Raw genomic sequence first — 23079 nt, 5'->3', positions numbered from 1 at the left:
TGTGTATATTTAGTATTGTATTCACAGGCTTGGATGATAACAAGCAAACCTGTATTCTGCTGCCACAGGAGGCAATGTCTGATTCAACCTGCAGCCCCTCCTTTCCCCCAAAACAAGGCATCACAATCATTTTTTTAGCCTGAAAACCACCTGAGCTTTTGTAACAGAGCCATGCTAAAAAAGGGTGACATTTAAAACCACACATCACCTCGCTCCTCCCTTTGGCTTTAAAAAGCAGGAACAAGTAACAGGTAGGACTGAGCTTGATCCATGTGCTCCCCCCTTGCTGCCTGCTCGTCCATGGCAGAAACTGAGTACCCAGCCCTCAAATAAACCCTCTCATTTCGAGAGCCTCAGGACCAGCTCTGATGAGAAAAGCAGTTCCTAAGGTTTGACCATCCCGTTCTCCCCCACATTTGCCACTGTCTTTGGGCCTAAAACCTTACATGCTAGTAGCACTGCAGGCTCTGCCTTAAAACTAACAAAGGAGAGGAAATGCCACCAAAAGCTCAACCACTTGGTTGCTCACACAACCCTACAGACAGAGCAAGTAAAGCAGAGCTGGATCCTTACCTGCCAGGGCCTGGTTCACCTTGCTGGGTTTGGGCATCTTGACAGGCAGGGCTGGGGCACTGGAGAGGAAAACAAAAGGGACAAGCTCAACAGCACAACTCCACCCCCAAAACAGCCAATGCAGCAATGCACTGATCCCTCCTGGATAAATAACAGGGATTAATTGCTCTGATGAACCTCAGCTGAAACCCCCACCTAGGCACTGGTCCAGCACCTACATTTAAGGAGCCCAGAGCTACCTAATAGGTTTACTCATCTCCAAGGTGGATTTCAGACCTATGTAGTTGCATGCAGCCCCACCTCTTCCTAGCTGGATGATGGTCTTGAGTCATGTCTTGCTTGGGGCATGTTGGTAGACCCTGTTGTCAGCTCACTGCTCTGATCCTGTGATGCTTCCATACAGAGATTCCTGGAAGCAGCTGACCATGGAATCTTAAATCTTCCAGGTAACTTGGTGTCCAGCCAGAGAAACACTGCTCACCAGAGCATAAACCCCTAAGCTGTACGAGAGGCTGCAGCTGTACAGATCAAAGGAAGCAAGAGCATCCCCACTGCTCTCCAGATGGGGAAACTGAGGCAGGGAAAGGCCAAGAAAGAGCTGTAGCCCTGGGATGAACAGAATGAAGCCATACGCATCCAAGGGTTTAATGCAAGATGTGGGAATGAAGAAAGGTTGAAAGAGACTTTTGGCACAAACCTTCTTTTGGAAATCAAGAGGATTTGGACATCAAACATCCCCTTCAGGTTCCTAACCTACTTGTTTTGGCAGCAGTTCCCAGTACTGGCAGCTGTACTGCAAGTTAGTTTGGGATACGTGGGCAGCCAGGGCCATGCAATTAGCTGATGGCAGGAATTAGGAAGGAACAGACGAGCATGAAAACTGATGAGGGGGTCAGTAGAAGACAAAGCAGCCTGGATCTACATGAGCAGAGCAGGAATGTTTGAAATCCAACAGGCTGGCACTGAGAAGTCACCCACAGACTTCATCGTGGGTGGTGTATGTGTCTGGGATGGATGCAGGCTCATGTGCATCACTGCAGTTAACACATGATGCATTCAACCATCTCCAAGGTCCCCCCAAATTACATCAAACCTGGCCAGCTTCTTAGGGACTCACTTAGAGATTAAGGTGGTCAATCCTGGGTGCCATGGTTTAGTGTGAGGTGTCCCTGCCCATGGCAGGAGGGTTGGAACTGGATGATCTTAAGGTCCTTTCCAACCCTAACTATTCAATGGTTCTAAGTGCCTACATGCCATGCACTGTCTAAGGGGAACCTAACGCTCTCCTGCTGGGATGCAAGTGGATTCTCCCTACTGTGCCCACAAAAGCTTCCCAGAGAGAGGTCCCTCCTTTCAGCCTTGCTAAATTCCATGACAATGACCAGAGCTGAAGAGATCTGTCCTCACAACAGGGACCCATCCCCACCTCCCTCCTCTCCTACCTGCTGCAGTTTGAAATGGGTTCCCAACCACACAAGTGCTGAGCTTGCTGAAGAACCCCCCAGGCAAGGTTGCAGGGCTTGATGCTGCACTGACAGCCTGGCCAAGAGACCAGCTCTTCCAGACCCTTATAAAGCTCCCCAGACCGCAGAGGTTTCCTTTATGTCTCTTTCAAAGACTGTGTTTTCCCTTCTGCTGCCCCTAATTTTGCAATGTCAAATGATGCAATGGGTTGCTCTCGCTATGGCCCAATTCAAACCCACCAAACACAGTGGAAATCCTCCCTTTGGTTTCTAATCACATGCTGTGACTCCTCTTTATGAGTTTTCTCTTTCCTGATTCAGCCTCTTTCTTGGGTGTTTTCCTCCTCTTTCTCTATCTCACCCCTCTGCTTCATTTCTGCTCCTATGATCCTCTTCAGATCCAGTAGCAGTGCTGCTCCCTCTCCAGCTGCATTCAAGGATGGGTTTTGAGGACCAGATAATGTAAAGGAACTTGAGAACTGCTCCCCAAAAATCACAGAGGCACTGGACTCCCTTCCCTCCTCCAAATGAGCGGCCAAGAAGTCAACATGATGCTGGGCACCTCCTAACCCAGCCTCTGACCCTGCGCATTACTGATGCCGAAGAGCTTGTGCTTCACCATCAACACCGCGAAGTGCAGCAGCCACCTTGGGTGCTTTGCCTTCCCCATGGAAGGCAAAACCACACCAGAGCCCAAAGCTGAGCCTTCTGCTGTGCCAGGAGAGCAGACGGGCAGTGGGAGATCCTTCCATGGGGCTGGAACAAGGGTCCTTACACCTGAGGGTGAAGATAGCAAACCCAGGGCTGCTCTGGGAAGGGGATCACTGGTAATTCCAGAAGACCACCAGAGAAATTCTTCACTCCATTCAATTCCAAGTCACTCAGGGATTAGAGCTTCTACAGACTTGTCCTGATTTCAGCTGGGATTGTATTCCTACTAGTCGTGTTTTGGGTTTACTGTGAGAATAGTGGTGGTAACACATGGATGGTTTAGGTGTTGCTGAGCAGTGTTTACACCTAGTCAAGGCCTTTTCAGCTTCTCATACCTCCCTGTCAGCAAGGAGCAACTGCATTGTATATATTATAATTCTTTTCATCATCATCATTATTATTATTGTTATTTTACTATTATTATTATTATTATTTTCCTTGCCTTTTCTGTCCTATTAAACTGTCTTTATCTCAACCCACAGATTCTCTTTCATTCTCCTTCCAATTCTTTCCCCCATCCCATGCAGGGGCAAGTGAGTGAGTGGCTGCATGGTGTTTAGCTGCCTGCTGGGTTAAACCACGACAGAAGTGAGGAGAGCCCTTGAGATTTACACAGGGAAATAGATAAGCAACTGATGCACTTGCAAGCAATCCAGTGTTGGAAGCTGCAACTGCACGGCAGATGAATTACTCTCCATCAGCCACAAAGCAGTCGCTGATGGGCTGCACCCCTGGTGTGAAGGCAAAGTGTGCCACCTCTGAGCGAACTGATGTGATGAAGGAGAAACCAAGTACTTGTTACTCCACGTGGGCTGAACACAGGCACATTCAGTTAGCGGCATCTCAGCTAACGTCACTGTAGGAAGTGCTGACCCATCTGCTTGACACCGTGCGAGCGCACTGTGATTCCTCTTACATCTGTAGAAAGCCCAGCCGTGAGCCTGATGAAACCAAGGGAAATGCACAGTGCATGGAGGTACTTCTGCCCCAGCCCTGCCTGGGGAGATCCGCAGCCACAGGGCACCGGAGGAAGTGTTGTCACAGCAGGAAAGGTGCAGAAACGCTACTCGCAGCCTGCCCTGTGTCTGAAATGGGGCTTTTTGGAGGAAGAGGTGAAGGAAAGAGATTGCTGTTGCAGTATAACATGGGCTGTGCCTCAACTCCAAAAGCAAGGTGCCAGCAGCACGAACACACATATTTAACCCATCAGCTCAAACCCAAACTACTCCAGCATCCCCATGCCAGCGCTGGCTGCTTGGGAAAAGCTGAAGCCAGGCGAGGGTATGGTCCTTTTGATTTATTCAACCCATGCTCAGTGAGGAGAAAACAGGATGCAGGCAGGATGGAGGGGGTCTGGGGTGAGGGAGATCTGGAGAGCATCAGTGCAAGAGCGAGCATGGCAGTGCAGAGGGATGGGAGGGATCCACCGAGAAGCCTGCTCCTGCTCATAGGGGACATTTCTACCCCTGTCAGTGCCTTTGGGTCCCACCCAAACATCCAGGCTGTGCTTGCAACACCTGAAAGTCAATGCCTGCATTCCCTGAGCATTCCCTGGGATTGATTCCTCCTCCCTGGTCTAGTTCTGTCCTGCAGCTCCTGCTCTCCTGCTGCTCTATGTGCTGGATGTGACTGAGCTCACGAGGGATCACGAGGCTGTGAAGGGGATGCAAAATAAGACACTGTCCTCAAAAACTCAGCAAGGGGATCCTGATGAGGTTTCCCATCAGCAGCTTCCAGGCAATCTGCTCTGGGGACAGGCAGGGCAGGCTGTATTTCAGCATGACAAAACCACTCACTTCTCCATGATTTCAAGATCCTGCAACACCAGTGAGACAGCAAAGCACAAGACCAAAGAGGAAGCTGCCACTTCAAACACTGGGCAGCCAGGTTGGAGCTGAACATCACCCAAGCTGAACATACCCAACATCCTAATGGAGCAGAAGTAGGGAAGTGAGTTGTTACTCACCCTCTTCACCTGATACAGCCCTTTCTTCCCTCCTCTCTCCATTCACACCAGTCAACAGGCCACATATTCCTATACTGCAGCATCTTTGTAGCACTCTTGACAGCCAACACTTCTCTCAGATTAGGGCTGTATCCCATTGATGTGAGGCACCCAAAGGTCTACTCCCCTTCTCAGAGTTGAATGTCAATGACACTAATGACCATAGAGCAGTTTCTCCCCTAGTTTTCTTCTCAAGGTGCCAAACCCAAGACCGAATCCCTCTAAAGAAGGACCTTTGGGTGCAGTGGATCATGGCTTTGCTCCTGGCACCAAGCAGAGGAGATTCCCCTGATCCTGCTTGGGAAGAGTGCCTGGCAGCAGAACCATGATGGCTCACAGAGGGCTGAGGACAAGTCAGAATGGGCCCAGCAAAACCAGCAGTGAGCAGAATGCCCTGCCCACCCCCAAGGAGCTCATGGGTGTGCTTATGGACAACGCTGAGAGATGCACAGGAGGAGAGAGGAAAAGGAAAGGCCCTGCCCAAATTCTGGTCCCTTGGTTACACCTCCAGATCCTATAAAACATTCACTGTGGGTCATTCCCCACGGGAGATTTGGGGCTGCAGCACCAGATCCTTCTTAGGAACACCACAGTACTCCAAGCATCCTTCCCCAGTCCCCAGGACTCCCATTACCCATGGTTTTAAATCAAACCCAACCCTCCAAGCTGCCTGCCTTACTTGTAGGCACAACCTAGACCAGCACCAAAGCCATGCAAGCTCAGAGGGGCCAGCAGAGCTACAGTGGGGACTTTTCTGGTTGGGGCACTAATATATCCCCCTGAATATTGCTTCCTGCAGCTTTACCTGCTCACATAACAAGCAGGGCATTCCTTACTGTGTTTCAGAGTGCCCTTCTCTGTAATTACACAGCACAGGGCATGCAATAGGGTAGTTCTTGCCCCAGGGATGGATGCTCCCCTGTGCGGGATGGGAAGGGTCATGCCAGGAGGTGGCTGGGAGCTGATCCCTGGTTCCCAGATCCAGTTAACACCACTGATATAAGGACCAACCCTTGCCATGACACGCTGCGCCTGCAGCTCTCAGCACTGCCTGGGAGACAGGCTGGATTCATTAACTGTGCTTAATACACCGGAGGAAACTCACGCACCAAGCAGCAGAATAACTTGCCCGCATGTATTTAATGCATTAGCAGCAGAGCCAAGGATATTAGCATCCATTTAAGCCTTGGCATGCCTGTCAGGGTTTTCCAGTGTCTCTGACCCTCTCGAGAGCACAGGGAAATTAAACCTGCATTTTGAAGGTCTGGAGTTTCACCCCCTCACTCCAACATCCTCCCTCCAGCAAGCAGGAAATCCATTCAATCACTGCCAACGCCACAGAAGCCCAGGCATGCCTGTGCTGCACTAACAGCACCGGGGGCTGTTCCGGCCTGCCTATTAGAGGTAACTGTCACCACCACACAGGGAGGTAGGCAGCTTTCCAGGAGGAACTATGGCTCTTTCTCAGCTCTGCAGGAGAGATGCTTGCTTCAGTGCTGCCCATTTTAGCTGCCTCCCCTAAACCAATTGAGGGTACATAACTGCACCGTGGGTCAGGCTCTCCCTAATAGCTTTTGAGCCCTTCCTGCTCTGAGGCAGGAGCTGGGGCATCCCTGCAAGCTTTATGAAGATAAGCACTTCTGTAAACCCAAGTAATCTGCTAGGGCTGCTTCAGAGCCAAAAGCTGCAGGGTGAGCACAACCTTTACTAGACACCGGAGGATCCACCGTGGCTCACTGCTTCCTTCCCTTCGGTCCGTGAGCATGGGCCAGCACAGGAATTGCACATCACAGCTAAGAGGAATGCTGGATGCAGACAGAAACTCATATAACATAATTAGTGCAGGATAATTAGTGCTTCATCATCACTGCCACAAAGACTGCAGGAGGAATGAGGGCAGTAACTGGGAGAGAAGGGAATTAAGCATCAATCCAAGTGCAGCTGAGGCGGGAAGATGGGGAACCTCAGGGGTAAAACAACCCAGGAATGGTCTGGACTTAGGAATTAAACGAAGCACATTGTTAGAGCTGGCTACTCAGGTTTCCCCTAATTCACAGAAATGGGAGTATTTTGTGCTGGAACATGGGTTTCACGAGCCTGAGCCTGTAACCCCAGCCAGGAGCTATTACACCCACCCAGCGGCACTCCCAGCACAGGGGTGACAGGGAAAAGCCATCTCAGGCTGTCAGCTGGTGCTGACAAAGCCCTTTCACATACAGCACTATAAGTGGAAGATTGAGATTGCCCCCCCGCGTGGATGTGTCTGTCTGGCAGGGAGAGGGGAGAGCAGCCCTGGGCAAAGCTAATGCAAAGGACTGGAGATCCAGACATTGTCCGTCACCCATGAAGAGCTTCCAATGCACATCTTTGTTCTGCCCTTCTCTGGGGTCCTTTTGGGTGAGCCCCCAGCTGCTGCCTCCCTCCGGGCTCAGCACATGGCCATGGGTTGGATCTGTGAACCACACATGCTCCTGCGGCAGGTACGGGAAAGAGAGGCTTCCATAGATACCGCTAGTGGAAAACACCAGGGTTAAGGAACAGAAAGGGAGCTGTAGACATAAAGACCATCCTGCCTGCAAAACCACCTCCTGATGAGCCCTGTAGACAAGCAAGCGCCCACCAGCATCCCCACGTCTTGGCCAGGCTCGGGGTCTGCCAAGGGTTCACATCATACTCGCTCTCCCCTCGGGGCATGTTCTGCTGTGCCCAGTAAAGATTTAACCATACAATGCCTTCACAGGGCTGCAGCATCAACCCAGCACAAGCTCTGCCAGCAATACCTGCTGCAGGGTTTAACCCTCCAACTGTCCCAGCAGCAAACAGGACCCAGCCCAGCAGGCTGCCACGACAGTGTCCTCCCCAGCATCCTAGGTGGGCACCTCCGGGTCTCCTCCTGGCTGCCCGTCTCCTCAGTCAGCATCATCTGTGCCACGGGCTCAGTTCATGGTGAGAAGACTGTGCCCTCAAACACCTCCCATCCTTCCTTTCAGGACATCAGTAGCATACAACACGCTCAGCCCCAATGGGCTCCGGACAGGCTCCTGGCACAACTGCTGCAGCATCTGGCTCTTCCTTTTTCATCCTCCCACTCTGAGAGTCACTGTGCAAATCACACAGGCCTGGGGGAGGATGGGGGCTCAAGGCAGCCCCATGCACTGACCAGTGGCTCCTGCAAGAGGGGAAATTTGGCAGCTTCTTCAGTAGTCTTCCTGGGGGTTCCTGCAGGCAGTAGTACTGAGCTCTGGTTTTCAGCCCTATTAGAAAGGGACTGGAATAGAGAAGCATTGTGGATGCTTAAGATGCCCCAAAACATCACTAGGTGCAAAGAAAGCACCTGGAAAAGACCGTGAGAAAGAAGAACAGGATAGAAGAAGCCATTTCACTCACATGACCCTAAAGAGGGAAAGTCCTGAGAGATACAACACTAAGGAAGACACCTCCAGATTCACCATCTTAAAACACAAATGAGATTCAAACCTCAAACCCCTGTGCCTGATGTAATCAGCAGAATGTGCTTTCAACCCCCTCCTACATCTGTTATCTCTATGTACCCAGGGTAACTTGGACAGGTAAATCAGCCCTGGCAAGTTCTCTGGTAATTGAGGTGCTCATGCAGCGGTTCAGCAGCTGGCTTACGGAGGGCGAAGTGCCTATACTGCTTTGTACGCTGCCAGCCATTTACAGAGGGAGCAGTCACACAGCCCTTGCTTGGTCCCCAGTTTAATGCTGGCAGATACTAGGTGCAAGTATTATCATAGAAGGGCCACAAAGACCTCTGCTAGCAAAGGCTCGCAGACAGGAGGAATCAGTGGGATCTGGCTTGATTTGGATGTCCATGCTTCACAGAGGCCAGCCTACAAGAATGAGGAGGGAAGTGCCTCACTTCCCAAGGGTGACACTGATCTCCCCCAGCCCAAAATCCCTGCTGGAGCCCAGTGCTGCAGCCCTGCTCTATCCCAGAGGGAATAACTGTGCCGCGGAGAGGAGCTGAGCTGTCAGAACATGAGACTCTGCTTTTCACTTCGATGGCAACAGCTGAAAGGGCTGAAGTGAAGCCCTTCCACCCACACTGGTAAGGTGCAAGCACAGCCCTTCCTCAGCTCCAGCCGCTTGGATGGGAGGTCAAATCCATGCTGTGACAGTTTCAGTCCTGTCAGAAAAGAGCCAGGGTTGCTGAAGAAAGATGAAGGGAAAGGACAAGGCAAAACCTGCACAAGGGAAAGCTTAGCTGGATTTCAGACCATTTACAATCCTGCTTGTGCTTCCTGACCTCCAACACCACAACAGCACCTCAACACGTGCAAAATGAACTTCTTCCATGCTTATCCAGTGGCATCTCTGCATCAGCACTGATGAATAGCTTGGACACTGCTCAAATTGCTACTGTCACCCCATGGATCTCAGAGAGGGGTTGATACGGTTCAAGGTATCAAAGGAAGGGGAAAGTGAATTACTGGTTTGGTTTTCTGAACATCATCACAATGGATATTAACAGCCCTTGATCAAATCCATGGCTTTGGGCAGTTTTGGTTGGGGTTTTTCTGATGTTCACCTTAAAAGTGTCCAACATGGACTTGCTGATCTCGTCAGAGGTCTCAGTCACACACAGAGAGTCCTGTGCTCCCTTCTTGAAGGGGAAGAGCTTTGAACACAGAGGAGTTTTCCACTCTGTGCTTACTGCCTATTTCAAATTCAATAAGGGTGTCCACAAATCCCCTGTTCATTCAGTCAGACCTCTCAAAGCTGTATTTAAGTGTAACCTGTAGCACCACCAACCACTATTAGCTCTCTTGTATCTGCCGAATCACAACCTGACTCCTTTCTCCAATGGTTCAGGGAGAGAAGACAGGGACTATATTTCAAGTGGGAGAAAAGGAAAGGAAAGCAGAGGAGAAGCCTTTCCACCCACTGCACAGGACGCAAAGGCACAAACCTCTCTCTCCTTCTTAGGGAGAAGATCCTTGTTAAGTGCTCTGCGACAGAGAGGCTCCTACATAACAAAGACTTGAGCACAGCAGCCATGGAGTCATTTAGGTTGGAGCAGACCTTGAAGATCGTCAACTCCAACCATTACCCCAGCAGTGCCAAGTCCACCACTAAACCATGTCCTTCAGCACCACATCTACACATGTGTTAAACACCCCCGGGGATGGTGACTCCACCACTGCCCTGGGCAGCCTGTGCCAGTGCTTGACAACCCTTTTGGTGAAGACATTTCTCCTACTCTACATGCACAGTATTTAAAGGTGAATTGGGGTCTGTACCTGACTCCATTCGATGCAGACAGTCCTGTGCTGGGGCCCCCAGCTTGAGGCAAAGCCCAGGTGCTCTGTGCATTGAGTCTTGGTGTTGACCTTGCTCCAGACAAAGTCGGTTTGTTATAGGGCACGAAGCCGACGCTGGAAGAGCTTACGGATGCTGTCCTACCCTGATGAGCAGTAGAAGAGTTGGGAACGTTTACCATGGAGTGGCGGTAGCGCGTGGTGATGGGACCAGTCCCGCTGTTTAGCCAGCACTGCTGGCAGGAACAAGCCACCCCTGTGTGAAGGGGTGTTGGGGAGGTCGTCACCGGGTATGGGGTGTCCAAGCGCCGCTGAACGCTGCGGCGGAAACTCGTGTTCTTGTTGGTCTGGACTTGAGCCATGACATCAACGATGTAGTTGTAGCCCAAGGGTTTGAGATCTACTTGCTGGTGGTTCTTGGCACGGGCCTCCTCCAGGAGCACGCAGACCTTCATCTCGTAGGGGGACCACCCGCCTTCGTCGTTCTGCCATTCCCAGACGATGCCCTGCCCGGCAGCGGAATCCCCAGGGAAGAGGTGCCTGCGGACGGCGCGCATCGTCCCTGTGCGGAGAGAGGGGGAAAGAGTTAAAACCTTCTTGTGAGCAGAGAATCATCAGATCACAGAATGGTTTGGGTTGGAGAGGACCATCCAGTTCCAACCCCGTGCCATAGGCAGGGGCACCTCACACTAAACCATGTCACCCAGGACTCCATCCAGCCTGGCCTTACTCACATTGCCAGGGATGGAGCATTCACAACATCCTTGGGCACCCTGTGCCAATGCCTCACCACCCTTACAGTAAAGAACTTTTTCCTTAGATCCAACCTGATCTTCCCCTGTTTCAGTTTAAATCCACTCCCCCTTTGTCCTATCACTACAGTCCCTGATGAAGAGTCCCTCCCCAGCATCCCTATAGGCCCCCTTCAGACACTGGAAGCTGCTCTGAGGTCTCCATCAGCTTCTCTTCTCCAGGCTGAACAGCCCCAATGTTCTCAGCCTGGCTCCATACAGGAGCTGCGCCAGCCCCTGATCACCCTCTTGGCCTCCTCTGGACTTGCTCCAACAGCTCCAATGGGGATGTTGTGTCAGGGACTCATTTCTGCTCAGATCTGTGGTGTCTAACATCAGGGTGGCTTCCTCACCTCTCCCGCAAGAAGGGCACTAACAGGCTTTGTCTTCCCAACAGGACTGGGTTTGCTCATGAAGCGCAGAGATGCAATATCCCCATCCCCGAGACCCCTGTCCCTCTGCCAAATCTGACTGTGGGCTGGCAACAGGTTCAAAAGCTGCTGGGAGGAAGGGTGGGAAAGGAGGGAAGGAGAGAGGATGCAGAGACAGACACACCCCAGCACAAAGGCACAGCGAGCACAGATGCCTCCCTGACGTTGAAATAGGGTGAAAATAGAAGTAAATTGGGCTGAAGCATAGATCTGGTTTAAAAAAACCCAACTCCCACAGCCTTGACAACAGAGTAACTATAGAGACAGGGCACCATCGGGGAGCGTGCGTAAGGGGCTGAACACCCACTCTGCTCCGCACGGGTCTGGGTAATTTTGCTCTTGGAGGAGTAGGTAAAGTCCTATGAGTGGAAGAACAAGGACTCTGGAGAGGGGACAGGCAGAGCCAGCTCCTGCAGGCTGGCAGATAGAGCAAAACTAGAGAGGAGATAAGGAGTGAAGTGGAAACCGGAGAGAGCAGCTGCTCACATCAAGGAAGAGAAATGAAAGCAGGCACTTTGACTGCTGTGATGCTGCTCAGCAGCAACAGCAGGAGCTCACAACCCCCTGGAAACCTGGTTCTCCAGGGTGACTCCACTCCTCTGTTTCGGAAAGGAGAGGCCTAATGAGAGGGATGTAAGTCACCCAACAGGACAGGAACCCAGCAACCTCTCCAAGCGCAGGTCCTGTATCAGGGTCAAAGCTTCTTTCTCATCCTGCACTGAGAAAGAGGAGCAGGAAATGCCGCAGGGCAAGTCTGGGGCTGCAGGAGGTGGGGTGAACAGGGGTGCAGAGAGTCCTTAGGGACAGGAGGAGCTTGGAGAACAGCACCAAGAGGTGAAAAACCAAATCAAATAGAGCCTCTAAAGAGGCCGTGAGAGCTATGACACCGCTGCAGGACCCCAGGTGAAAACAGGCACGTTTACTGACAACCACACCTAAAGCCTGTGCAGAAGTGCCCTGATGTTGCTGAGGATATTCCACCCAACAAGCACATCCCAAGGAAGAGGGAGGACACATGGGACTCCACACTGCTGAGACCCAACCCTGTGCTCAGACTCTGGCTGAATGCTGGCTGGAGCACCTCTGCTTCATGCTGCTTTTATCCCTACCCCATAGTACCGGGATACTGTGGAAAGCACTAGGACTTGACTCAAACCATAAGAGCATTAACTGCCTCCTCGCTGCTAAGAATTCAACAGCATGAAAGTCACATCTCTGTTCCTATCACACTTCCAGGCTTCCTTCTATACAGTGCTCATGGTTTCTGCGCAGTGCTTTGGTGGTCAGACCATAACCAGACCCTGTGCTGGGGTGCAGGTATGTCCCACATGTTATAGGGGAAACCAGGTGAGTAAAGACAGACCTGAGCTCCAGAGGTGACAAAGGCTGTGGCTCTCTCAAAGTAAGAACGTGGCAGACCAAGGAATGGCAGGACCTGGGCTTCTGCTGGGAGCTGAAGGCACAGGGTATGGCCTGGCTCAGGGATGAGCAGGCAGAGAAGGTCCAGCACTTACTCCCAACTCGCTGCTTCAGTGGTCAGAGCAGCACCAAGCATCCTGCTAATTGCAGAGTGAGATTCTCCAGTGTCTCCATCCAACAGACACCAGCTCATCAGCACACCTGAAAAGCTATTAGCAGGCAGCGAAACACAGCAACCTCCCTGTAAGAACTGGATCCTAACAGCTCAACCATGAGCCCAGGGATTCCTGTGGGGCAAGAGCTTCCTCTGGCACAAGTCAGGGCAGAAGGTGTCAGCAGAACCAAGGAGACCTTTCCCAGACAGGAACAGACAATGTATGTGGGAAAGCAGATGAAACAGCCAAAAGCAAACTCTAGTGATGACTGCTTCTATCCTGTCCTGTCAAGTGTTAGAAACACAAACCCACACCTCCACAGGTAGGCAGCAGCAGGGATGACCTCTGAGCAAAAAGGAGGAATGGGCATGAGATGGGCTGGAAATGCACTGCATTTAGAGATGAGTGCAGAGGACCTGCTCTCAGGAGTAACGGGACTGCCACAGGTAAAGCAAGGTGTCCAAAAGCCCAGGGGACACATCTTGGAGAGGATTAGCAACTCTGCCCCTGCTCCACTGGCAGGTCACAAGTTAAAAACAGCACAGAGAGGACTTGAGGAGCTTGCACACAACCTGTGTTTTAGGAACCAACACCAAGAGCCAAGCCACACACTTGGAAAACATCCCCCTTCCCCCTGGCTGGCAGGGAAGCTGGGATTCCTCTCCAGGGTGGGCAGACAGCTGTGGTGAGAGGACAAGTCCTGCTGCTCCCTTGCATTCACTCCCAGCTAATGTGCCTCAACCAGCAGCTGAAGCCACAGCTAATCCTGCCCACAAGATCCCCCTGCACAGCTGTCATTCCCTCTTGGTCCCGTTAACACTGGCTTCCTGTTATTCTGCTGGCTTCCTTTGAAGAGCCTGTTTGTCTGTCTAATAGCTAATGAGCAGAATACAACAGCCTATTTTTTGCCCCGTTTCCAGATTTTTCATGGGGATGTTTCCTGCAGAGATTCTTTTCTCCTGCACATAACAAAGGTCAGCTGGCTGCTTGCTCAGAAAGCTTCACAGTTAAGGCAAGAGCCCTGCAGAGAGAAAAAGCTTCGCTTAGAACTGGGCCACTGAAAGGGGATATAAGTGTTTGCAATAGTCACATTGCAGAGCACACAGGTACCTGTGCAGGGAGGCTCACTGAGCTGATGAGCATCCCTCCGCATCAGCAAGAAACACTGCGGGAGAGCTGGGAAGTGGAATCAGCCTTTTTGGTTATTAACAACTCAACCACAGATCTTGCCCAAGGAAAGATGAGGGCACACCAGGGAACATCATTCCCAATTTGTACTGGACTGTCCCCCAGAGATGACCAGTTCTGAACCACCCTGTGATGGACAATGGGCTAAGTGTTTTGAGATCTTTCACATGGGTCTAATGTGGTACAAGCTCTAAAGAGATACAGAAGAAGGATGTCCCATTCACACTGGGACACATCCTTCACCCTCACCAAACAGGGCCATTCAACAAGTCTGAAAACAAGCAAGAAACAGCCCCTGGTGCCAGCTCTGGTGGGTCCATGCTGTACTGCTCAAAGCCATAACCTCAGCAGGACTCAAACAGGCCATGCTGAGCAGACTTGACATAAAGAAAGCTCCTCACCCATGACACCACTGGAAAACCTAATTCTAAGGTCACGAAGCCAGAATAAAAACACGGATGCAGCTGTGATGACCGCTCACATTTGCTCCAACCACTTCCCTTTCCTTTAGGAATTGCCCAATCGTGCAGTTGATTCAAGATACTGCTCATTTATTGCTTCAGTTGGCAAGAAACCAGTGCACTGCCCATCTCTAAAGCTCGGGGTGATGCTTGATTGTGCCCTGGGGTGATGGGAGAGATGCTGGCAAAGGAGAAAGTGATGCATGGAGAACCTTCCGCAGCAGCCATTCATTCAGGGTGTGTAATTTGGGATCTCCCTGGATTTTCCAGACATGAAGTGCACGCATTCCACCCCTGCCCTCTTCCTAAGCTACAGCTGCTCAGCACATCTGCGGCAGAAGAGGACAGGAGTCATCAAATCCTGAGCTGCCTCAGTGACCCCAAGAGAGATGAGAATGAAAATTAGGTCTCAGTCCTGCTATGAAGCAATTCCATGGGAGGAAGCAAGCCAGCCTTGTGCACACAAGTGTGGGGAACATTCTGCTGCAGCATCACGGCGCTCTGCGGGGGATGCAGGCTTGCGCAAAGCAGCTTGTGTGGGGCGGCATGCCAAGGTAAAGCAGCTGGCACTCCAGTTGTAGAGGGAACAAGGGAGGAGATTGGGAACGGGAGGGTTTGAAGCCTAAGAAAAGGCCCTTTTTACACCAGCGGTCTTGAACGGGTGGGAGCAGGAAGAAAGTTTCCAGCTCTGAGAGCCCTGTGAGCTGCAGGGGTCCTGTGATGAGGCTCCTTAAGAGGAAGCAGCACCACTGATTCATGCCAGCTAATACTGATGTTCTCTTGTGCCAACGTGCTGGGTGGCAGACAGCACCAGGAGAGAAGCAGACATAGAATCATAGACTGGTTTGGGTTAGAAAGGACCTTAAGATCATCCAGTTCCAACCCCCCGCCATGGGAAGGGACACCACACACTAAACCAGCCCTCAAAGCACTGCCCCACTGTGGCAGCACACAGCAGAGCTTTGTAGGGCTCTCCTACACATAATGGGGTCCCACTTATCTCCGAGCACACAAGCAGCCTCATCAAAACCCCAGCATGAGCAGGGGAGCTCCCTTACCTGTGTCCTGACGGAACTGTGTCAAGCTTGGGATGTCGATGACATAGGGGGCCAAGACAGGATCCGCATGTCCCAAAGGGATGCTGCTGACAAGCCCCGATCCTGAGCGCCGGCCCTTCTGCTGAGAGGCCTGAAAAACCTGTTCAATGTAGCTGCAGACATTCCCTCTGTATGGCCTCCACCTGCCAAACTCATCCTGCCATTCCCACACTGCCACCGCTGGGGAATTGCTGCCATGTCCCGGGGCAGAACCGGGGAGTCCGGATGGCCCAGCTGAACTGCTTCCCGCTTCCTGAGCTGCTGCCATGCTCCTCCCTGAGCTCTGGGCACGGCTGCAAGGGGCAGCTTCACACCATCTTCTTCTGGAGGACCTGCAGCAAGAAACAAAGAGAGCTCATAGGGCTGAGAATGATGCCCCAAATCCAGCCCACCCTGCATCCATACCACACAAGCCAATTGAGAGAGCGGAACAAGCTCAGCCTTGCACAGAAGATGCTTGCTATGCATTTAGGAGACTGCAGAGAAGTGGACTGGCCTCAAAACCCCCTGGCTGAGGGCAGATGGGGTATCGCCTCCCACTCCCTGCCAATGCTAGCAACTTTTCTTGTTAATTTGGAGCAAAAACTCTACGGACACTCTGCATCCCACAGCTTGCAGCACCAAATGCCACTGGAGTCACTGCAAATGTGTACAGAACCAGCCCACAGCCACTGCTGACCACTGGCAGGGAGATCCCTAAACCCTCCCCAAGTTCAGACACGCACTAGCCAGGATCATGCCAAGGCCACCCCATACCTCTCCCCACTCACACTGCTTCTGGCAGTGTTACACTGACCACCCTGATGTGAAGTATCAGCTTGGGAGCAGGAGCTCCCCAAGCACACGTGTACATGAATGACTTGGTTATACAAGTGGTACCCAAACTCTTCTCACTGATCTGAGCTCTCACTGATCATCAGCTCCATCTAGGCTTCTGACCAGGCAGTTCTGACCCAGGATCAGTCCCTTGACTCCTTCTGTGCAGCACTGTATGTGCACACAAAGGCAGAAGACAATTCTTTATTCACAGTCTGCAAACCACAGTAATGCATACACGGAGCACAATCCAAGTGAAGAATGGATGGGAAGAAGCACAGAAGCACTAGGAGGAACACAAGATGTAATAAACAGCCTGTGCTGAAAGCAGTGATTAGCAGGTCCTTAAGACTGCACTACATCTAGCTGCAGCTTCTCAGGTTGGAAAACAGGGAACATCTTGAAACAAGGAACAATCTGCATCAACAAAGACTCAGGCGAAAGACTAAAGCCACGAAGATATGATTTGGGGAAGAAGAGAGAATGGAGTAGGAGCCTTAAGACATCCAGATAGAGACACAAAGGCAGTGAATAAATCCTAAGGACTTAGAGACAGGATGCAGAGACAAAAAGACCACTCTTAGCCCCCCAGGGATGCAAAACCACAAAGCCACTGCATGATCACCAAGCTGCCCAAGAGCCACCGTTAAGTCTGATATGTGGCATTCCTTGTCTGCTTTGTCATTGCAAGGAATCCTATCCAGACCATCTGGACACATATGTCTTGGTGCCCATATGCTGGACAACCCCATGTTGTTGCTCATGAGCAGGTGGGTACGACTGTGAATGAGTGCAATTCATTTTGTTTCAGAACAGTCACCTTCTCCCTCTTCAGGCCTCCATCACTGACTGCTCACTTAACTCCCAGCAGGCAGCTACGAGCTTCCTTCCCATCCAATGGAAAAGTTCAGGTGCCCAAGAGGCAGAGCAGCAGTGGGTGGCTTCCACTGGAGGATGCCATCTGCAAGGAGAATGACATTCGTGCCGGATGGGGAAGATCCCACGCTCCATGGAGCATCCCATCCATCAGGCTCGTGTGGCTTGCTAGCTTAAAAAAGCAATAGAAGAGCAAGAGGCGAAGAGACGCACCCACACGTCTGCATTCATGAGAGGAAAGCAACACTTTCTCCAGGAATTCGGTGTAAATCAGTTTATGAGCTGCTCTGAGAGTTCTACACAACACCCCCAGCTCCACTGGTGCTGGTGACAAACCGCTCCAGGGCACCAGGAGAAGACCCTGGTCTCTGCAATGGATCTTCCCCATGGAATTCATTCTTCCCTAGCACACCACGGATAATTATTTTACTGCTCAAACCAGCCAGTTAAAACCTGAGGTGTCAAACCCAGCATCTGCCTCTGCCAGTTCTTTTTATGGCAGGTTTCACACCAACACATCTCCTCCAAAGGGACCACCAGCATGTCCATGCTTGGTTTGGACCAGCACAAGTCAAAGCAGAGCTGCAGGGTTCTCTGTCCTACCCACCTGCATGAGGTGCTCTGAACCCCAAAGACAGAACCAACACCTTTCTCCCCGCAAAGCTGTTGTCACCAAATACTCATCTGCCCATCCTACAGATGGGCACAGCAGAGGGAAGCTGTTTGGATGGAGTCAGCGATTCGTTTTCCTTCCTTTCTGAAGCACAGCAGCAGGAAATGGAAAAAAGAGAGCATCCCAGTGGAAAAAGCTGCCTCCTTCATGTACTCCCTCCACCCACTGGGACACCGGCTGGGTGACAACAGCACAGTGCTCATCCTGGGGAGCAGTGATGCTTTGAACCCCAGACCACACACAAAGGTACAGGGCTGGCTGCACGTGAGCATCGCGTGCTCTGATATTCACTTCCCCATCGGAGTGGAAAAGCATTTCCTGAGCTGGGAATGCAGCTCCAAAGGAGCGAGGGGAGGATTTCAGCCTCCTGCCAGTTCTCCGTGCTCGAGCCAGCAGCTGTTTGCACGGATTGGGAAGTGAGGAATGCGGGAGAGCTTCAGTACGCCAGAATTACACGAGCCCCTGAGTTAAGGCAAACAAGAAGAGGCCTGAAGTTGCAGTTCCTTCCCCCATTCCATGAATCCAGCAGCACGCAAGTATTAAGAGCTGAGGAATCCAATCCCAGAGCTGCTCAAACAGCTTTCCCTTGGGCTGCCATGCGTGTCACAGAGCTGTATGGAGATGTGTTACGCATCCCACTTGACCAGCACTGCGTTTGGGATGCTACCAGTAGCTCAGCTGCACCAGCTCTTCACACTGGCTCTATCCTTGGCAGATTAGTGTCCCAGGGAGGTAACCACATGTCTTTCCTAAAATCCCACGGATTATAACACTTCACCTTGAGCTTTAAAAACACTTTGAGAAGCTCCAAGTCATCCCAGCCATTAAAAGTGTTTATTCAGCAAACAGTCCTGGCTCCAATTAGAAATCCTATGGGCTACCTTGCTCCAAATGAAAACAAACCCCTGACAACTTGAACTGCAACCTTCAATATTCCAGCCAAATGCTCTCCACTTAGGAGGGAATTTGGAACAGGGCTCGGATGTTGTATTTGGATTGGTTCGGGTGTATTTTGCACCCCAGGACAACCTCTGTAGCCTTTACCCACATGGCTCAAATCAGGGACTTGAACAAGAAAGGAACTGGGTGCGTTTCAGTTGCGTTTCCCAGCAGATTCCCTCCCTGCTCCTCAAGCTCCAGCCAATGGTGGTGAGAAAGCTGGGGAGGGGCAGGCGGGAATGAAAGCCCTGTTGAATTCCCAAACCTGTTCTACTTCCAGAGAGCCGAATTCTCCTCCGCTTCAATGCAAGATCTTGAACTTCGTGGGTCTGAAAGCGCCAAGGCCCTTTTCCAGTGTCTGAACTGAAGCTGTGACCAGCGCTTCAGTGATGTGCTGGCTTGCACCCCAACAAGAAAAGGCCTCAGGAGCTGCGCTAAGGAAACACAAACCACCAGATCCGTAACAACACAAACTTCTCAGCGCTCAGCTTAGAGCGGAGAGTGCCCAGGGGGGATTTGTCAAGTGCCACTAACACAGCATAAGAGACAGGACCAGGAGGGCTACAAAGAGCCCATAGGAAAGGATTACACACGGATTAGGAACGCAGATAAAGCACAGGGAGGCAGCGGGGCTGTAACAAGCCCATGACCCTGTGCAGGGGGCATGACTGGAGCAGCATCACAGGTACCCTGTGCCACCCTTAACCCAAACCACCCAGCCAGAGCGCTCCTAAACTCCCTGCATCGTTCGATCTGCACCTCTGGGCCTTGCACAACCAGAGCTGTGAACCCAGTGACAGGGTCCAACAGTGGCAACAGGGTCCAAAGCTCCTGCCGGGTACCTCACATCTAAACACACCTTCTCATACACGAGCACCCAACACCATCAGCACCCAGCTAGAGCAACCCAGGAGCACCAAGAGAGCAGTGAGGAGGTCACAGGAATAACTCCAACCACACATGCACCAGTCCTGCCTTCATCAACCCCGCTGACCCCCGGCTGGGTTGACAGCCAAGAGAGCAGAAGATAAAGCCCGACAGCTCCAAACCTGGCCTCCTTCCATTCAAAACAAGCGTCAAGAGAGCTCCCTTTGGAGGGGAAAATAAAGACTGAGGCAGAACAAAGCGCTCGCCTCACAGTGAAGCGGAGGGCAGGAAGGCAGAGCCGCGGCAGGTACCCCCCGGCACAGGGCGGCCCGCACCCCGCTGCCTCCGGACTGCTCCTGGGCACCGGAGCTCTACTGACTTACGGGGACGGCTGGGTTGTGGGGCGCAAACCTGGCCCTGCCGGGCCGGCTCCGGCTCCGGGACGGGCCCGGCCAAGGGGAGCCGTGACCGGGGCCGTTTGTCCGGCAGCACCGGCCCCGGCCGCGAGGGGAACCGCAGGCCCCGCTCCGAGCAGCACCAGGCCGGGCCCGGGGCCGCCGCGCGTCGGGACCGGCGGCTCCCGGCTGTGACAGGCCCCGGTGAGGCCGCTCACGGGGAAGGGTAAACAGAACGGGAACGGGAAAAGGAACGGGAAAGGGAACGGGAAGGGGAAAGGGAACGGGAAAAGGAACGGGAAGGGGAAAAGGGAACGGGAAAAGGAACGGGAAGGGGAAGGGGAACGGGAAGCGGAAGGGCCCGCCCGCCCCGCGCTGCCCGCCCCGGCGCCCCTCACCCGAGTCCCGCCGGCGGCTGCTCCGCGAACCGGCGCTTCCCGACCCGTGGCAGCGGCAGGAACCGCGCATGCGCCCGCGGGACCGGGGCGGGACCGGGGCGGGGCGGCAGTGAGTGACAGCGGGAGCGACACTGAGAGTGTGACTCTGTGTGTGTGCGTGCGCGTGCGTGCGTGTGCGCGTGTGCGCGTGTGCGTGCGCGTGTGCGTGCGCGCGTGTGCGCGTGTGCGAGTGCGTGTGCGACAGTGTGACTCTGTGTGTGAGTGTGAGTGTGTGTGTGTGACTGTGTGTGTGAGTGACTGTGAGTGTGAGTGTGTGACTGTGTGTGTGTGACTGTGAGTGACTGCGTGTTTGTGAGTGCGTGAGTGTGTGTGTGAGAGTGTGTGAGTGTGTGACTGTGTGTGTGTGACTGTGTGTGTGACTCTGTGTATGTGACTGTGAGTGTGTGATGTGTGTGTGTGCGTGACAGTGTGAGTGACTCTGTGTGTGCGTGTGACTGTGTGTGTGACTGAGTGTGCGTGTGTGACTGTGTGTGTGTGTGAGTGTGTGACTGTGACTGTGTGTGTGACTGTGTGTGTGCATGTGCACCTGAGAGTGCATGTGTGTGTGACTGTGTATGTGTGCGTGTGTGTGTGTGTATGTATGACTGTGTGTGTGACTCTGTGTGTATGTGACTGTGAGTGTGTGACATGTGTGTGTATATGTGTGTGTGACGTCTGTGTGTGTGTGTGACTGGGAGTGTGACGTGTGTGTGTGTGCACGTGTGCGAGTGTGTGTGTGTGAGAGAGAGAGAGTGACAGCGGGAGCGACACCGTGAGTGCGACTGTGAGTGTGTGACTGTGTGTGTGTGAGTGTGTGACGTGTGTGTGTGCACGTGTGCGAGTGTGTGTGAGTGTGTGTGTGACTGTGTGTGTGTGACTCTGTGTTTGTGACTCTGTGTGTGACTGTGATTGTGACTGTGTGCGTGTGAGTGACAGCAGGAGCAACACTGTGAGTGGGACTGTGTATGTGTGTGCATGTGTGTGTGACTCCGTGTCTGTGTGTGACAGCGGCAGTGACACCGTGAGTGTGACTGTGTGTGTGATTCAAAGAAGTCACTTCACAGTATGCACTGTAAAGCACCAACCTTCACTGGCGCTGGAGCACGTGGGGGTTCAAACCTCCATCCACATCTCCAAAGCACGGTAAATTCCAGGGGTTTTATACTTTGCATCCTCATCTTGATATAATTTTATCTGAAGCATCCACAGATACAGTTGGGTAAGCTATATAACTGTAGTCCTCCTATCCTCCTGCACACTTGGGGTAGGGCTACAATGACAGGCTATTGCTTACCTTTTACCTTCAACTGCTAATACCTGTGGGCTACGCGCTCAGTTCTTTGTTCGGTTGTTATCCTTTCTTACCATGAGGGATGTCCCTGCTTAGAAGCAATTTCCAGAAGCAGATGCAAGGCACCTACAGGCCCTAATTCTGATGCATTGCTTATCAAGCCTCACCATGGGCATGTTCCCACCCTCGTGTCGAGGGAGCATTCAGGTTTAGGTGCTAAATCATACTCATGCTAAAAGGTAAGGTTATTTCAGCTAGGGCCTAATGGCTTGGTCTCATGTGTGTGTGACACTGTGAGCATGTGTGTGGCAGTGACAGTGTGAGTGTGGCAGCATGAGTGTGATGATGGGTGTGCATGGGATACTGGGTGTATGATGCGGTGTGTGTGGTACCGCGTGTGCGCGTGATGCTGGGGGTGCACGTGTGCGACACTGAGTGTGTGACACTGCGTGTACCCCTTGCACACCAGCCATGCCCTCGCACACCAGCACCGGGGGCTCCTCCTGCAGTACCTTGGCTCCGGGCTCCAGCACTGGCTCCTTTCAGAGACACATTGGACACGATTCCAATGTCATTCCCTCTATCCCATAGCTCAGCAGAGCCCGTGACACCGGTGTCTTGTTAGAGCTGCAGCCTCTACTGAAGCTTAATGCTTCTGGCTGTGTCTGTGGGAGCTGTTTTCGAGCCACTGACTCATCCCAATGAAGGTGGATGCGAGCACCCGGCGCCACGACCAGTGGATCAGCTGCTCAGCACGGCCTTGAGGACGGTTATTTTTGGTTTCATTTGCATTCATGTAAATCAGGAACAACCCCCGGAGGTGACTGAGGGCTGTTAAACACAATGTGTGAGCGCAGCAGATACTCTGACAATGGAGCATCGCGTCCTTGCACCTGCATCGGGACCAGACCCCTTTGTGGAGAGGTCACATTAACATGGAATCATGGAATTCCAGACTGGGTTGGATTAAAAGGACCTTAAAGCTCCTCCAGCTCCAACCCCTGCCACGGGCAGGGATCCCTTCCACTGGAGCAGCTTGCTCCAAGCCCCCGTGTCCAACCTGGCCTTGAGTACTGCCAGGGATGGGGCAGCCACAGCTTCTCTGGGCACCCTGTGCCAGCGCCTCAGCACCCTCACAGGGAAGAGCTTCTGCCTAAGAGCTCAGCTCAGTCTCCCCTCGGGCAGGTTCAAGCCATTCCCCTTGGCCTG

At 52.5% G+C, this 23079-nt stretch overlaps 1 protein-coding gene across 5 annotated transcripts in view; it reads right to left on the bottom strand.

Moving 5' to 3' along the window:
- The window catches only part of DTX2 (deltex E3 ubiquitin ligase 2), a 37352-nt gene extending 16700 nt beyond the window's left edge, over positions 1 to 20652 (bottom strand). For 2 of the 5 annotated variants that reach the window (XM_065694363.1, XM_065694364.1), the window contains exons 1-4: positions 20541 to 20652; positions 15538 to 15908; positions 10017 to 10596; positions 574 to 632 (exon numbers count right to left, since the gene is read on the bottom strand). In XM_065694363.1, the coding sequence (XP_065550435.1) occupies positions 574 to 632; positions 10017 to 10596; positions 15538 to 15844 (946 nt within the window). In that variant the 5' untranslated portion in view covers positions 15845 to 15908; positions 20541 to 20652. Of the gene's footprint in view, positions 1 to 573; positions 633 to 10016; positions 10597 to 15537; positions 15909 to 17212; positions 17343 to 20540 lie in introns of those variants that run through there. The other 3 variants (XM_065694360.1, XM_065694362.1, XM_065694361.1) reach the window with 2 other exon arrangements.
- Positions 20653 to 23079: the final 2427 nt, after the last annotated feature.

This window comes from Lathamus discolor, chromosome 14 (genome assembly GCF_037157495.1).
Source record: "Lathamus discolor isolate bLatDis1 chromosome 14, bLatDis1.hap1, whole genome shotgun sequence".
NCBI classification, from domain to species: domain Eukaryota; kingdom Metazoa; phylum Chordata; class Aves; order Psittaciformes; family Psittacidae; genus Lathamus; species Lathamus discolor.
The sequence above is the reverse complement of the archived record's forward strand: the minus strand, read 5'-3'. Positions and strand labels throughout refer to the sequence as shown.